We start from the raw sequence: 15,470 nt of genomic DNA on the forward strand, positions 1-15,470 counted from the left end.
CTCCATTGGAAAGCCACTACAGGTTTCCCCCACTGTCTGAAAGCACAGCCTTGCCATGAAACCTTTCATAAGCTGAATGATGTAAAGCAAAGAAACAATTACCATTAATTTACATGAAATTGTTCTTAGCATTCCCAGACCCAAAAAATAACTTCTCTTAGGCTGATGCTTAGGACACATCTTGCCAAGGGACACACAAAATAAATGAGGTAAAGCACAGAAGCTCCCAGACATAATTTAAAGCTATGGCGCCTTGGTGCTGAGAGTAGTTCTTGGGGAGGGTGTTTGGCGGGTACCACTGGGGTGCAGGCAGCGACTTCAACAGCTTGCTGCAAGACGAATGCTGAATGCTATTTTTGCTTTCTGCTTTTTTTTTTGTAAAAGCGAAAACCCTCCTCGGATTTCTGTTAGGGAAAACAGGTACTAAATGTAGATCTTTCGTAAAGGGAAGTGGCATAATGTGAACTTTTGAAAAGCAGGAGATGAACTGTATCTTTGCCCCTGCAATTATTAAACATCTCATGGGGAGACACATTGAGATTATTTAAATATACTTTGATTTATCAGACTTTAATTCACTAGCTTTTATGTCTGATTACTCTGCCTGAAGCAATTACTACATTGTTTACCAAATGTTAATCTAATTCCTTTATTTTTTTATTTGCATTTTACTGTAAGTTTTTTCTTCTCCTCTATTTGTTTATAAAAGTGTGGACTTACGATTCTTGCATTATTTGATGGGTTAAAAGCCATTACTATCATAATTTCTTTTGATGCTTGAAATTTTCCAACTTCAGTCAATGAGAGCCCCTCTAAGCTGGCTACTGTGGTTTTTTGTCATCTCCCTGTTCTCTGGGCTTTTTCCTGCTTTTCTGATACAAGATATTCTAGCTAGTATGCCTACCATGTTAAGCATTTCATCAAGGATCCCTGGTTCCTTTTGGTGGTGGAATGGTGTTTAGAAAGCAAGATCTGAGCGCTAGGTATGCTCATTGCTATTGGACAATCATGGCTATAAGGTCCTCCCAGAGAACAGAGCTGGTAAATACCCAGACATATACCCTGACACATACATACATCTCCATCATCTCTTTCTCTATCGGTCATCCATCTCCCTACCAATCATGTATCTATCTATCAATCTATTTCAAAACCCTGAATTTGAAACCCATATTTCTAACTATAGACTGCCACCACAGGATTCATTTTAACCTTGCCCCTTCTCATGTTTATAATTTCCACAGTGAAAAACCTGCCTCCTACTACCCAATAATGTTTATTTGTTCCATCATAGAAAATGCAGCAAGTAACTTTAGAATTGCTAATACAGACCATTGTAAAATCAGACCTACTAACCAGAATTCAATATTTGTTTAGTTTTTGGCCTGAGAGTATATAATCAAAATACTGTGTTCAAAACTTATTTTGTTTCTTCTTTTTTCTCTTCAGTATTGTTAATTTGAAGCTATTCATTTAAGTTAATTTGTTTCTGTCCATATTCTATTTTAGGGTTTTTTTCACTTACGCTTGTTGATTTACTTATTTATCTTGTTTATTTTTGACTTTGTGAAGCACTGACGTTTCCAAACATTAGAATTATTCAGATTCAGAGGTATATTCAGAGAAATGTCACCGCCCACCCCATGTCCTCTACCCCATTTCCACCTCCTGCCATTCTTCCCTCCCCTCACTATCTGTAGATAACCAGTCTTTTTTCTGATTTGACCTTCCTGTGTTTCTGTTTGCACAAATGGGCAGATATATATGTATGTTTTCTTATTTCCCCTTCTCTCTTACCCAAAAGATGGTTTACTGCAGATTCTCTTTTGCACTGTTTTTTCCATTTAACAATATATCCTGGAAATCACTTCATTGTATGGATATGCCATAGTTTACTCAACCATTCTCCCACAGATAGGCACTTGGACTGCTTCCAGTATTTTGCAGTTATAAGCAATGCTGCAGCAAACAGGCTTGACATTACATACTTTTGTGTTGTTGGAGACGTATTTTCAGGGTAAATTCTTAGAAGAATTTCTAGGTCAAAAGGTGAATGCATATGTAGATTTGTTAGATGCTGCCAATTCCTTTCTATAAGGCATGTACCACTTTGCATTCCTACCAGCAAAGCATGAAAGTGCCTGTATCCCCATAGCCTCATTAAGATGTTATAAGTTTAATTTTTGCCTATTTTATAGTCTGGTTTACCCAATATGGGTTTTTTGTTTGTTTTGGCTGCACAGAACCCAGAAAATTCTGATTCACATACACAGATTTACCCTTGGTTAACAGATTGCCTTTTAGGATACTCTTCAATTAAGCTGAGCTGTCAGATGATGCTTTTTTAATGAAGGCTGCAGAAAAATGGTTAACCAGACAGCAAAGTTAATTCATCTGAATGAATAAGTTGTTTTTTAAAATTACAGTGTATAAAGTAGTGAAGTGGATCTAATAAACTGTGAGCATCTGAAGAATTCCTTCATAACCATAGTTATTCAGAATTCAGTTTGAAAATGACAGACAGATCTTGAGTCTTAGGAAGAGGTTGCACTAATGAAGGTGCTTTATTCCCTAAGGGCTGTAGACCTTGCTTGAGAAACCTATTTTACATTTTATTAATTTGTTAAGTAAATCATGGAGAAGGAATGCCTTAGATTTACATTTCACTTTAAATTGATTAGCTTAACTATGTGACCACTGTTTTAATGGACTGAAGCCAATCATAGGCAGAGCATATAACAGTCCCCACAAATATCACAAAATGTCTTGATAGGCATTTTATTTAAAGTTATAAATTGGTCAGATAATCTGGCTACTGTTTTTACTTCCAAAAACAATTTTTTAAAAGCTTTCATGCTGGGCAATTTAGGAACTCTGTAATAATTCCAATTTTTATTCAACAGATAAAAGCTCCCTGTGTATCTTTTTTGAGATACAACTGCCAGATACCATTGCATAAGTTTTCAGGTGTACAATATAATGATCTGATATTTGTATATACTGCAAAATGATCACCACAGAAAGCCTGTATAGTTACAAATTTTTTTTCTTGTGATGAGAACTTTTAAGATCTATTCTCTAGCAACTTTTAACTGTACAATACAGTATTATTAACTATACTGACCATGCTGTATATTACATCTCCAGGACTTAACTATTTTAGAACTAGAAGTTTGTGCCTATGTACCTTTTTAAGCAGGTTTTTGAAGGTGGCCTAAGCATTTAGTTGGTGTTAAAATGGTTATTAAGTTGACTAAAACTTTATTAAAGAGTATTTAAAATGGATGCCTTAGAGATATTTCTGATTATACACAAGGGCTAAGATTATGTTCAGAATTTTATCACACTCTTTTAAGCCATTTTTTGACACAAATTCTAGACTGTTTTGAAGGAGAAAAAATTATATTTGAATTTTTCTGTTCTAATTATGGGATAAAAATATTCTCAGTCAACTATGAAGTGTTAATGTTTTAGTTATTTGGAGGGTACTTTTTTCCAGGCTAAACTGTGAAAATGCAGTCCTCAAAGAAACTTTGAAACTGAAAACAGAAGAAACTAAAATGTTCAAGTCACAAAATGCAAGTAAGTAAAAAGTGTTATTTTGATGATTAAAAAAAAATATATGTTAAAAGACCAGTTTTAAATAGAAGGTTCCATCTTAAGAATACACGTATCATTAGACAAAGTGCTAGTACAGTTCACCCTTGAACAGCAAAGGTTTGAACTGTGTGGGTCTGCTTATAAACATGTATTATTTTTCAATACAGTATAGTACTGTAAAACTATTTTCCTACTAACATTTTCTTTAGCTCACTTTAAGAATACAGTATATACTACACATAACAAAATGTGTTAATCGACTGTTATTGTTACCAGTAAAGCTTCTGGTCAACAATAACCATTGGCAGTTAAGTTTTTGGAGAGTCAAAAGTTATTTGCAGATTTTGGACTGCATAGGGGTTCAGTGCCCCTAACCTCCACGTTGTTCTAGGGTCAACTGTATTTTGAAGTAATATATTTTAAGGATAATAGAAGAAATATATCTCTTAGGTTTTTTAATTAAAAAATTTTTTGAGGTGAAATTCACATAAAGTCAACCATTTAAAAGGGAATAATTAATAACATTCACAATGTTGTGCAACCATCTAATTCCAAAACATTTTCATCACTTAAAAATGAAACCTCATACCCATTAAGCAATTTCTCTCCGTATTCCCCCTTTTTCCCTTCATTTTTACACTTAGGGTAAAACAAAATGATAAAGGACCTGATGTTTGAGGAACCTGAATAGGTATATGATTTATTGGGACATGAGTAGGAGGAGCGTATAATTATATAGTTATTCAACATTATTTTCTTTCATACAGTGTCTTCTGTGACTTTATCACTAAGACAAATACTCTTAATTTTTCAAGATATTTGACTCATTAAGAACTTGAAATTTTTTTACATACATATGTGTATACACACACACCCCTTATATAATAAGCCACCTTATGACAAAAGTTAATGAAAGAATGTTAAGGTGTTTTAAGAATATTAAAGTGGTACCAACTTAAAAAAATTTTTAGAGAAGACACTGACTTTGACTTTCCCTTCTTGGCAGAAACCATTGTAAAGTGGTGGCTTGAAGGGGACAAAATAAGCTCTATCTCAAGTCACTGGCCCAAGGAGAGACACTTTCAGTAGTGTAGTAAGTGAACTGTGGCAATGCTCCTGGGTAAGGACTGCACACAGATGGTGCTTTGGACACCAGTGATTGACTCCAGTCACTGGAGATTCCTCCTGTGTCAGGTTATTAGTCCAGGACAGAAGCTGCCCATCACAACCCCTTCCCCTGCCTCCCTACCACTCCACCCTGCAGCAAGAGGGGAACACTTAGTTTTCTGCTCTCTGATAAGATAGGAGGACCCCTCTTCTAAATGTTTGGCTTGAGAGTCTCTTGTGAAAACTCTTAACAGAAGTCTGGCAGTTTGGATCGCTGGTACATTTGACACTAACACAGTTTATGAAATCTCATCATCGGGTTTTTGCAGTATCTACCAGTGTGAATAATTTGATTTGTATGTTCTCTTTTTGAAATGTCCTACAAATTTTCTTCGAACAAATGAAGACCCAACTTTGGTTGCAAAGCTAAGATACTTCCACATTAAAAAAAGTAACACTTTCTGTAGTGTTACATATATATTATCTAACTTTATATCCACTATTCTAGATGGGGCCAAATTTTGTGGGCAACATCTGTTGCGTATGCATTGCTTATAAGAAGTGAGTGTATGGTGTTGGTATAACTAGATTAGACAATGCCAGAGTTAGACTTCAGCTAACGCTTTCTTTTATGGCCCTTCCTAGTCTTGAATCAGCAATACTTAGAGGCCCTTGCCATGCTTGATATCAAACAGCTGAAGATGGCTCAGGAAAATGTGTGTCATGATAAAAGTGGCTTTACAGAGATTTCAGGACTTGAGGTAGGTAAGCAGGTATGAAAGTTGAACAGGATGGAAAATTTCTACTTTTCTTTCCCTCACTGCTGCCTGCTACATGTTCCTGAAAAGCACCATGCTTAGCAATTTGAAACTGAGGGCAAGAGAGGCTCATGGGTTGCCCAGGGCAGGCCTCCAGCCTTGCTGGTGTATCTTCATGCATTATATTCTTGGACATTAGGGGGTGTGCTGGCCTCTTGCTGCCCCTTTTATGTTTACAGTTTTAGCAGAAGCTATGTTAATTGTGTCTCACATTACATGATCACACGGTATTTTTTTAGAAGTCGAGGGATGATTGTTATCTTCACTGACATATTAAAATTCATTCTTCGTTTCTGAACATGCAGCTCCCCCTGGCAGGAGCTGGCAGTAGTAAGTGCTGGGCAGCAGGGCCAAGCCAAGTCACAGGAAGTCCACATTTGGATGCTAATACTTCATTAGGTCAGTTTCCTGCCAAGAACTCAGAACTACAGGAAACTGATGCCAGGTTCAAGGTTTGGGAGTGTGAAAAGAAGGTAGAATTCCTTTATGTTTTTGTTCCAACAACATTCTTTCCTCATTTGTAGTTACTTTCCACTTGGACCCTAAAATCCTGGTCTCGGCTTACTTCTATTCTTATTTTCCTATCCCGTTTCTTTGAATCACATGTTGAATAGAAATGTGTGTGCGTGCCCCTAAGCAATGTAACACTTGGTAATGGGAGTAATGCCTCGATTTAAAGCGTGCAGTCCTCGGAGCCTGCCTTTGCTGTGGCCCTGGAGGGAGCCCCTGCACCTGTGCCAAAATGGCGGCATCCTCTCGGAAAATGCTTCTTCAGCTCAGACAAGAGGTATTATATTATCAAAAATGAAAAGATTTCCTTTTGTTTCTCTATTAGTAGAATAATTGGAAATATCTATAATAATTAGATTTTTTTTTAGTAGTCATTGGCTATGAAGCTTATACGTAATATGTAGTATTAACTTGTGAACTGGATTTTGTTTACATGGTTCCAATACACAAATAGTACTTGTCATGACATTGTAGCCACAAAACTGTTTGCCTAAATTTGCAGTTAATATTTACCAAATTTGTATTTCTTTTGTCTATGTGTGAACCTAAAATTACTGTGTATCAGAGGAAAAGGTGCACTTATGCTAAAATCACTAGGGTCTGCCTCATTTTTTAATGGAGATAAACGTGAAGCTTTTTAGAAAAGCAGCAAGGTACAGTAGAAGGAACCTTTGTACCAGCCACACCTAGGTTTGAATCTTAGCTCCATCATTTTCTAGCTGTATGGTTTTGGACACATATATTAAATGGAGGGTAATAACTACTTTGAAGGGTTGTTTTGATAAGTAGAGGAAGTAGACATAAAATGTTTAGCACAGTGACATGCACATGCCCAGCAGTTGATTGGATGATAGCTTCCATTATAATTAGGCTTTAATAACAAATACAGTACATCGACAATCGTTTTAAAAATGTTTTACCTTTATTGAAGGTATGAAATTTAAGGTCTTCAAATATAGGAAAGCTAACAGCTAAACATTAGCAATTCATTGAGAAAAGCATAAGATCACATAGATTAGAGTAAGGGTCAACTATGGGAGGTATTTAAAGGTGATACTCATAGTTATTTTCAGTGGTATTTTCTGGAATGGCCCAAGGCAGAACTGAAATGCATTTTGGCATTCTCCCCTCTGCCTAGTTGGATAGGACAGGCACAGGGTCTAAGGTAATGTGGTCCACGAGCTGGACTGATAGGGAATTGACTGACACAAGGTAATCTAGTTGAGATCTGGCAGCTGCTGCAGAAGAGAATTGGCAAGTACTGATTAGTTTAAGCAGGTTAAACAGATCAGAGACAGACGGTAGACCCAGGCTAGGCAGGGAGACTTCATCTGCTATCTGACTCAGCATTCAGGCAAGAATTGTTCGGGTGTTGCCTCTGACTCTCTCAAATTTTCTTTCAAAACCAGTTGGGACTTTTGCAGAAAAGTAAAGAAGAAGCTTACATAATGGCAGATGCTTTCAGGATTGCATTTGAGCAACAATTAATGAGGAAAAATGACCAGGCACTAAGATTGACACAAACGGATGTAATGTGTAAAAAAGCAACAAAATGGATAAATTGGAACCCCCTTGAAGAGGGTAAGTATAAATTATGTCAACAATCAGGTGTAATTTAGGTTGTTTCTGGTTACAGTAGAAGTTGATTATGTACAGTTAATGATAGAGAATGTAACTGAAATTTACATATAATTGTGATTTATTTTAAAATTTAGCAACTATGGAAAAAAGGAGATCTCTGGATGTTACATATGCACATGAGCTATTGGGAGAAACAAAACTAAAATAACAGAAGAGTCTTTTTTAGTGCTCTTCTATTACATTTAAACAAGACCATGTTTAGTGGAAAAAAATTAAGAGCACTAGATAATTAAAGGAAAACTGCTGAGGAGGAAGTAATATTGAAAGTGACAGTGAAATGCAACCTTAAATGTATTTATCTAATTAAATTTTATTGAAATGTGTGATTCAGGAAGAGACATTGAGGGGTGGAGGAAAAATCTTACCAGTACAAACATATGAAACAGAAGTTAAGGTTTAGATTTTGGTACACAAGCCTATCAAAAGTTCATGGCCATTTCTGAGTATTATTGTAAATAAAACAAAATGGCATAACAGAAATAAAATTAAAATTGAAGATTGGCCCATATAAACAAAGTAGCTGTTATTTTTTTAGAAATTTTAGTTTCTCTGAATGATCAATAATCAGGTATAATTTCAGTTGTTTCTGGTTACAGTAGAAGTTGATTATATACAGTTAATATGATAGAGAATATAAATGTTTTCATTTATCAGTATTATTGAGTAGAATTTACACTGCTTCAATTTAAAGTTCCAATTAAATTCCAATTTGAAACCATTTATCAGTCAAGGAAGAGTAAATTGAAGTTTATAAGAAATTTAAATGTTTTAGTATTAAAAATCTGGTAACTGTATTCCTCAATATTTTCTAATATGTTAAAATCCATAATCCTAATTGCAGTATTGCGTTTTCAGATGAAGTTTGGGACTAATAAGAATCTTTTATTAAAAATGAACTTTTAATAGTAGATACCTATTTTGTTTGAAATACTTTACAAAGAGTACATATTAGTATACAGGGCAAGTGTTGTGAATTATAACCTCATTAGCTAAATTTTACCCCTCTCTTTACAGAAATGGTAAGAAGTTTACAGGATGATAAAAATAGAAGTAGTAAATAAGAACTATGAAAGTAGGTAAGAGCAGACCATAAAAGTTTACATTTAGAGTGCCCATCAGGTGAAGTTTGCTTAAAAAGGGGAAATGTTTCTCAACTCTCATTCTTAGACATTCCACATTGTCCTAAAATTTAACTTCTGTGTTTTCTGACATAAGACTTATAGCAATCATTGAGCAAATATAATGGCTAAGACCTTAATAGTCATTTATAATAAATATAAAATCAATGTTTATATGGCTGTTTCCTACAGTAACCCATTGATATAAACTGAAGGTATAACCTTAATGTCCAACTCAAGGTAGATGATTTTGCCAGGGAAATAAGCTAACATAGCCCATGTATTTAGCCTTTTAGGGATCAGTGTTAAACGTTAATATCTAGCTCTATGATGGCAACAGATGTGTAGGTGATCTTCCTCAGGCAACTCTTCTCTCAGCTAGGCCCTTGGGACGGGATCCGGACTGAAAAAGTTTCAAAGGTACTCTTTGAGGTTAGCCTTGGTGTTCTGTGTTGACCGAAGGCAAATCCCCTTGGAAATTGGACCTTAACTGCCTGTTTGTTTTGATGGAAGGTAAGGAGAAGAGTTATGGAAGAAAGAAGAAAAGGAGGGGAAAGGCATGGTTAAAGTAAGCATATGAAAGCCTACAGAGTCTGTCACCTACAGAGAAGTCCACCCCACAGCTGTGCGTGGCAGGTGGCCAAAAGGATAGTACTAAGTAGACTAAGCTGGTTTTTCAGAGGTAGATTAATATTCACTTCAACACTTGAGTATGTATTCATTTTATGTTTGAGAATTCCTGCCTTTCTTAGCCATTGACAAACCTCAGGAACTTTTCCATAGAAAATACCATTTCAGAAGTATAGCTCTGAATCTTTGTTTTCCATTGAAGCACTGAGAGAGGCTGGAAGCAGAATTTAAAATAATTAATTCAGCTCTGAAAAGCCTTTACAAATCCATACAAGTTTCAGTAGCTCTTTGTGAGTTTCTTAGCAGTAAGACTGATTCATTTTGTTAGCATATTTTAGTCATCTGAAGAGGTACAGGATGATGGAGGTCATTTTCCATATAGTTAACACAAAGTATCAACTTTTCTTCTTGATATGGCAGCTTAAATTCTGAGAGATAGGCTTTAAGCATACTTCTTTTTTTTAGACTGAAAATAGAGACACAAATTCATCCACTCATCAACTTGTCTGGCTTTCCTGCTTTGCCACAGTTGCTCTCAGAGGAGGTTGGGAGCCCCAGTCACTGGTTTATCAGGATTGGGTGTAAAGTGAATTGTCCCTTATCTGCCCTCAAGTTTTCCACTAGACCATATGCAGAGCATTCCAAAAACATCTTGAAATTTTCTTTATATAAATCCATAAATTTTGTACCTTCTGCTACAAATTACATCATTTCTATGGATGAAGAACAGCAGTGTACATATTTCAGGATGTGGCCCTCTAAACATTTTGTCAGTACCTGGGCTAGGTGCTTTTCGCACTATGCTGTTTTTGTTTTTAATTATAGTAAAATATAGGTAAAATTTACCATGTTAATCATTTTTAAGTGGGATTACGTGCATTCATATTGTTGTGTGATCATTACCAGATCCATCTCCAGAACTTGTCCATCTTCCCAAAAACTTGGTACCCATTAAACACTAAGTGCTCACTCCCCACCCCCAGCTCTGTGCTGTTATTTTATGGCACAGCAACCCTGAGGCATAGGTACTATCATTCTCAAGCTAGAGGAAAACAAAGCTCAGATGTTCAAGGTCATTTAGTAAGTGGCTAAATAAGGATTCCAGTCCAAGTTTTTCTGGCTTTAAAGCAGTTTTCATGGTCCAGAGGCCACCTGTGGTCTGCAGACAAATTCTGTTGGGTCTGTACAATATTCTCAAATAATGTGGGTTAAGTGGCTGACGTTTAAAATTGGGAGATTTCAGACACAAATCTGGATGGCTGGCTTCTCTGGAAGACTGGGATGTTCTGGTAGCATGGGCTTCGTCCTTTCCCTCGAAGCAGCCGCCGTCAGGAGCCGAGGAGCGGCTGTGCGAGAAGATGGGGCAGCAGGGAACTGACTGGTCTGGGTTCTGCGGTCCTCTCACTTGCGTCTGCCTCTGCGTCTGCGTATGGCTCTAACGTCTGTGCTCCTCCCACTACACTGTGAATCAGCCTGACTCACTCAGCAAACAGCCTCCTGAAGAGGACAGCCTCACTGACTTAAGAATGAATTAGCCTTGGCTCATACTTACCTCTTTTCCTGGAAGTACATTAGTGACTATCTTTTTAAATCTCAGCTGGATTTTCATGTTCAATTTTAGGATTGCCATCACAAAGAAGAAAGAAGACCTTAGGGCAGAAACTGTTGGGTATGCTCCCTTCAGAGCACAGTTCTAAGAGGACTGCAGACCAGGATAATCCACAAGAAGTCTTTAAAATGCTAATAGATTTGGTGAGTATCTTTGCTTTCTTTTCGTTAGAGGTTGTGGTCAGGCTAATCTTTTTGCTTCCTATTAATTCAACATTATCTCACTATACTTGCCTGTTATGCCCTTTTCCCACTAATCCATCATCTTCCAGATTGACGATCTCCTTAAACTCCCTGTCTGCCTTTCCCTCTTCTCCCATTCCTGTGCAAGTTTAAAGCTCCACCTCTGAAAAGGGGGTTAGGGGGGCTTATAATGAAGCCCAGACACCTCTGCCGTTGTACTTATATACACAGCTCATGACAATATCTTTATTCAGGAATTTTTTAAGTGTTCAAGGAACTTCCTTACACCTTATATCCTTTAATTACCACAACCCTGAAATTGGTCCTATTATATTATTCCCCATTTCACAGATAACTAAGAGACTCATGTTATAGGAACATAACTTATCTACAGAAGAGTATTAAAGTTATTTATTTGCATGTCCATATATAAAACTTTACATATAAGTAACTTCAACATTATTTTACAGAGATTAAGTGCATATTGATATTATATAATACATATGTACACACATACCATGTATTTTTCCTCTCTCTCTTCAGATGACTTACAAAATTTTCAGCAGCAGTAACACTGTTGTCTGCTCTTCTATTAAATAAAAAATCCTAAATAACATATTGTACAATGCTTGGAAATCAGTGGACACCTAATTCATTTCATACTGACTTGACAGATCAAAGATTGAACATTTTGATAAAATACTCTGTTCTGTTTATAGCTCTACATTTTGTGATTTATTAACTGGTACATTTTAAATTTCTGTGCATGCAGTTAAATGATAAAGAAGAAGCTTTGGCTCATCAAAGAAAAGTTAGTTACATGCTTGCTCGGGCACTGGAAGACAAAAACACCAACTCAAAAGAAAATAAAGAAAAAAATCCTATGAAAGACAATTTTCCATTTCAAAACCCCTGGCAGAAAGCTTCAGAATACTCTGCCAGAATTTTGCATGATCCTGTGCATTCAAGTGTTCAAATTTTAAATTCTGTGGGCTGCATTTGTTCAATTCAGCACCTTCACACAGACCAAAATTACACAAGAACTCGTAAAAGAGCCCATTCTTTGCCATCAAATATCATGTTTTAAAGAAAAAAATGGTTGATATCAGAATTGAGAGCTGTTTCTATTAAGAGATTTTGAAAAAGGATTGTGTAAATGTTGCTACATCTTCAGAAGCTATGTTTCCTGGGTATTTCTAAATTTTAGGAGGCCGGTGAAATACTTGACATTTTCTATAAGAAACATTAGCATCTGTGTTGGTATAGCTTATCTATAAACTACATTACTGTATGAAATTTTCAGTATTTGCCATAGTAAAACCAAAAAATTAGTGATTTTTGAGAAAAACCAAAAATTACTTAAGCTATTTAGATTGACTACAGGATCTTTGGCAGTGTAGTGTAGTACCAACAGAATAAACATCATATACAGATCTAGTATATATAATAATTTAATATAAAATAAAAGGTAAGGAAAGGAAGGATCTGGGATTACTTAACAATACCAAAATTGGAAGTGTCAAAAAAAAAATCAAGTTATAAAAACTAGAGATTCTTCTTTAATGTGTATATGTATATAAAACACAAATTCATATAAATTAATAAAATTTGTTATACTCCAGCTGATAGATGGACAAAGAATCTGAATCAACAGTTCATAAGAGAGATTATAGTTAGCAAACAAGAATATTCAACCACAGTAGAAATCAAATGTAATAGTGAAATCAAATTAGCAAAGTTCACAAGATCATTTGGGTGCTTGAGATTAAGAGATAAAATATACTTTCACACAATTTTGATGAAGGTATATATTTGAGATCCTGCATTCAGTATTTTGCGTTATATACTTAGAAGTGAAACTGCTGTATCATATGGTAAGTCCATTTTTAATTTCTTGTGGAAAATGCCAGTTCTCCAAAGCAGCTGCATCATTTTACATTACTACCAACAGTGCACAAGGTTCCCAATTTCTCCACATCCTCAGCAATACTTGTTATTTTCTGGGCTTTTTTGAGAGTAGCCATCTGAAGTGATATCTCCTTGTGGTTTTGACCTGAATTTCTGTAATGATCAGTGACACTGAGCTTTTCATGTGCCTACTGGCTCGCTCTAAATCATCTTTGGTGGAATGTCTATTTAAAGTCCTTTGCCCATTTTTAAAATCTGTGTTTTTTTGTTGTTGAGTTACAGTGGTTCTTGATATGTTCTGATATTAACCCCTTTCAACATATGATTTACAAATATTTTCTCCAGTTCTATAGCTTGCCTTTTCACTCTGTTCACTATGTCCTTTGATGCATACAAGTTTTTTATTTTGATGTGGTCCAATTTACCTATCTTTTACTTTTGTTGTCTGTGCTTTTGGGGTCATTTACAGAAAGTCCTTACCAAATCTAAAATCATGAAGCTTCCCTCCTATGTTTTTCTTCTAAGAATTGTTATAGTTTTGGGTCTAATTGTTTAGGTCTTTAATCCATTTTGAGTTAATTTTTGTATATGGTATAAGGTTCACCATTTTTAAACCACTGAACAGTGTACAACTGCTTTGGAGAACTATGGCCATATTAACACTAATTGCAAATGCATACTTTGTGACCTCACAATTATAATTCTAATTATATACATTAGACAAACTCTTGCATATGCATGTAAACATTCCATTTTTTTATAATTGTAAAAAATTGAAACTAACCTCAATGTCCATGTGGCAGAATTCTAAGATGGGCCCTTGCAAGATCCCAGTCCTGATTATTCAAGCACTAATCTAGGTACTGCTACAGGAATTTTTAGGATGTAATTAAAATCCCAAGTGAGTTGACCTTAATATATGGATAACTCAATGAGGAGAGACCTTTTTTAAAAAAAAAAGCAGATAAGGAAGCCAGACACATTTGAAGCACATGGGTGATTCAACAACTTGCTGGCTTATAGATGGAGAGTGCCATACGTGACAGGGCATGTAGACTGCCTTAAGAAACCAAGACAGGCCCTGGTTGACAGCTATCAAGGACAAGAGGCACATGCATTAAAACTGCCTGAACTGAATGAGCTTGGAAGCAGCTTCTTCCTAAAGCCTCAGATAAGAGTCCAGTGTGGCTGACATCTTGAGTTTGCCTTATGCCAAAAAAGAAAGTAGAGCATGCCAGATTATCTGACCTATAAAACTGTTACTAACGAATTTGTGTTACTTTAAAGCTGCTACATTTATGGTAATTTTTATGCAACAAAAGAAAAACAACAATCCATAAATACAGCATTAAGTAGTACTGTATACATAAGATTATGTATATTATTATGATATGGCAATTAAATAAACTAGACTTACAAATATTACATAGAAGGAATTAAAAGATTTTGAGACAAAAAAAATTGCAATAAGAGGTACAGTCTATCACTCATATAAAATTCTGAGACCCAAAACAGTGCTGTATATTACCATATGCATTCTTACAAAATCAAGGGAGAACATACTCATTTCCTGAGAGTCATTCCCTTTTGAGGTTGAAAGGAAGAAACAGAATGGAGTGCCTATTAAAGGGGCCTCAATTTTATCTGTAATTTTTTTCCTTTTTTTCCAATTTAGTATATTAACACTGGTCAAGTCTGGGTATTTGCTACATTACTACTATTTTCCTGTTTTTAAATACTATATCTGCTACTACAAATTTCTGATGCTATAAGGACCAGATCATCAAAATAACTGATAATTATTTTTATTAGGGTATCTGTAGTGTATCTGCTATTCTACATTTCAGGGAACTGAACTTATCTTACTTTTGCATTATACTCAGAAAAAGGAGAATTAAGTTTGTTTTAAAATATATTTAATAAAAATGACCCAGTTTTACATATTTTACATGTGTAGAATATTTACAAATTCCTTCTACAGCATTTACTTAATGTTTAATATTTTTCCATTATTTCCCTTTTTGATTATTTCTTTCAGTAGTAAAATACTGCCCAGTGTTCTCTGTAACTAAAAAATTAGCTTCTTGGGTAATACTCCTAAGTAGGGGGGGAAAAAAAAACAGAAAAAAATGAGGTTATTCAAATTTAATCTTTTGGCAATTAACCAATCATTGCATTCCAACTACATTAATTTTATTTGCTTTGATTTTCTAAATAGTACTTGTTAAACATTAGATATACAGTGTACCAGCAGCAATTTATGAAGAGATAAGGTACATACTGATAGTATTATAACTTTAAGGTATACACAAAAAGTGCCCATGTCCTTTTAAAGTAGCATTCATTA

General features: G+C 35.4%; 2 protein-coding genes across 9 annotated transcripts in view; one reads left to right on the forward strand and one right to left on the reverse strand.

Annotated features, from left to right (window-relative positions):
• CCDC125 (coiled-coil domain containing 125) overlaps positions 1 to 15,470 on the forward strand; it is a 31,052-nt gene that overhangs the window by 12,998 nt on the left and 2,584 nt on the right. For 3 of the 5 annotated variants that reach the window (XM_036887760.2, XM_036887758.2, XM_057494616.1), the window contains 6 exons: positions 3,500 to 3,582; positions 5,353 to 5,468; positions 6,205 to 6,312; positions 7,445 to 7,616; positions 11,046 to 11,176; positions 11,988 to 12,302. In XM_036887760.2, coding sequence (XP_036743655.2) covers positions 3,500 to 3,582; positions 5,353 to 5,468; positions 6,205 to 6,312; positions 7,445 to 7,616; positions 11,046 to 11,176; positions 11,988 to 12,302 — 925 coding nt within the window. Of the gene's footprint in view, positions 1 to 3,499; positions 3,583 to 5,352; positions 5,469 to 6,204; positions 6,313 to 7,444; positions 7,644 to 8,244; positions 8,308 to 11,045; positions 11,177 to 11,987; positions 12,303 to 15,470 lie in introns of those variants that run through there. The other 2 variants (XM_057494617.1, XM_057494620.1) reach the window with 2 other exon arrangements.
• The window catches only part of CDK7 (cyclin dependent kinase 7), a 35,528-nt gene continuing 29,703 nt past the window's right edge, over positions 9,646 to 15,470 (reverse strand). For 2 of the 4 annotated variants that reach the window (XM_036887761.2, XM_036887764.2), the window contains one exon: positions 9,646 to 10,770. In XM_036887761.2, the coding sequence (XP_036743656.2) occupies positions 10,664 to 10,770 (107 nt within the window). In that variant the 3' untranslated portion in view covers positions 9,646 to 10,663. Of the gene's footprint in view, positions 10,771 to 11,611; positions 15,221 to 15,470 lie in introns of those variants that run through there. The other 2 variants (XM_036887762.2, XM_036887763.2) reach the window with 2 other exon arrangements.

Source organism: Manis pentadactyla, chromosome 2, assembly GCF_030020395.1.
Source record: "Manis pentadactyla isolate mManPen7 chromosome 2, mManPen7.hap1, whole genome shotgun sequence".
NCBI lineage: Eukaryota > Metazoa > Chordata > Mammalia > Pholidota > Manidae > Manis > Manis pentadactyla.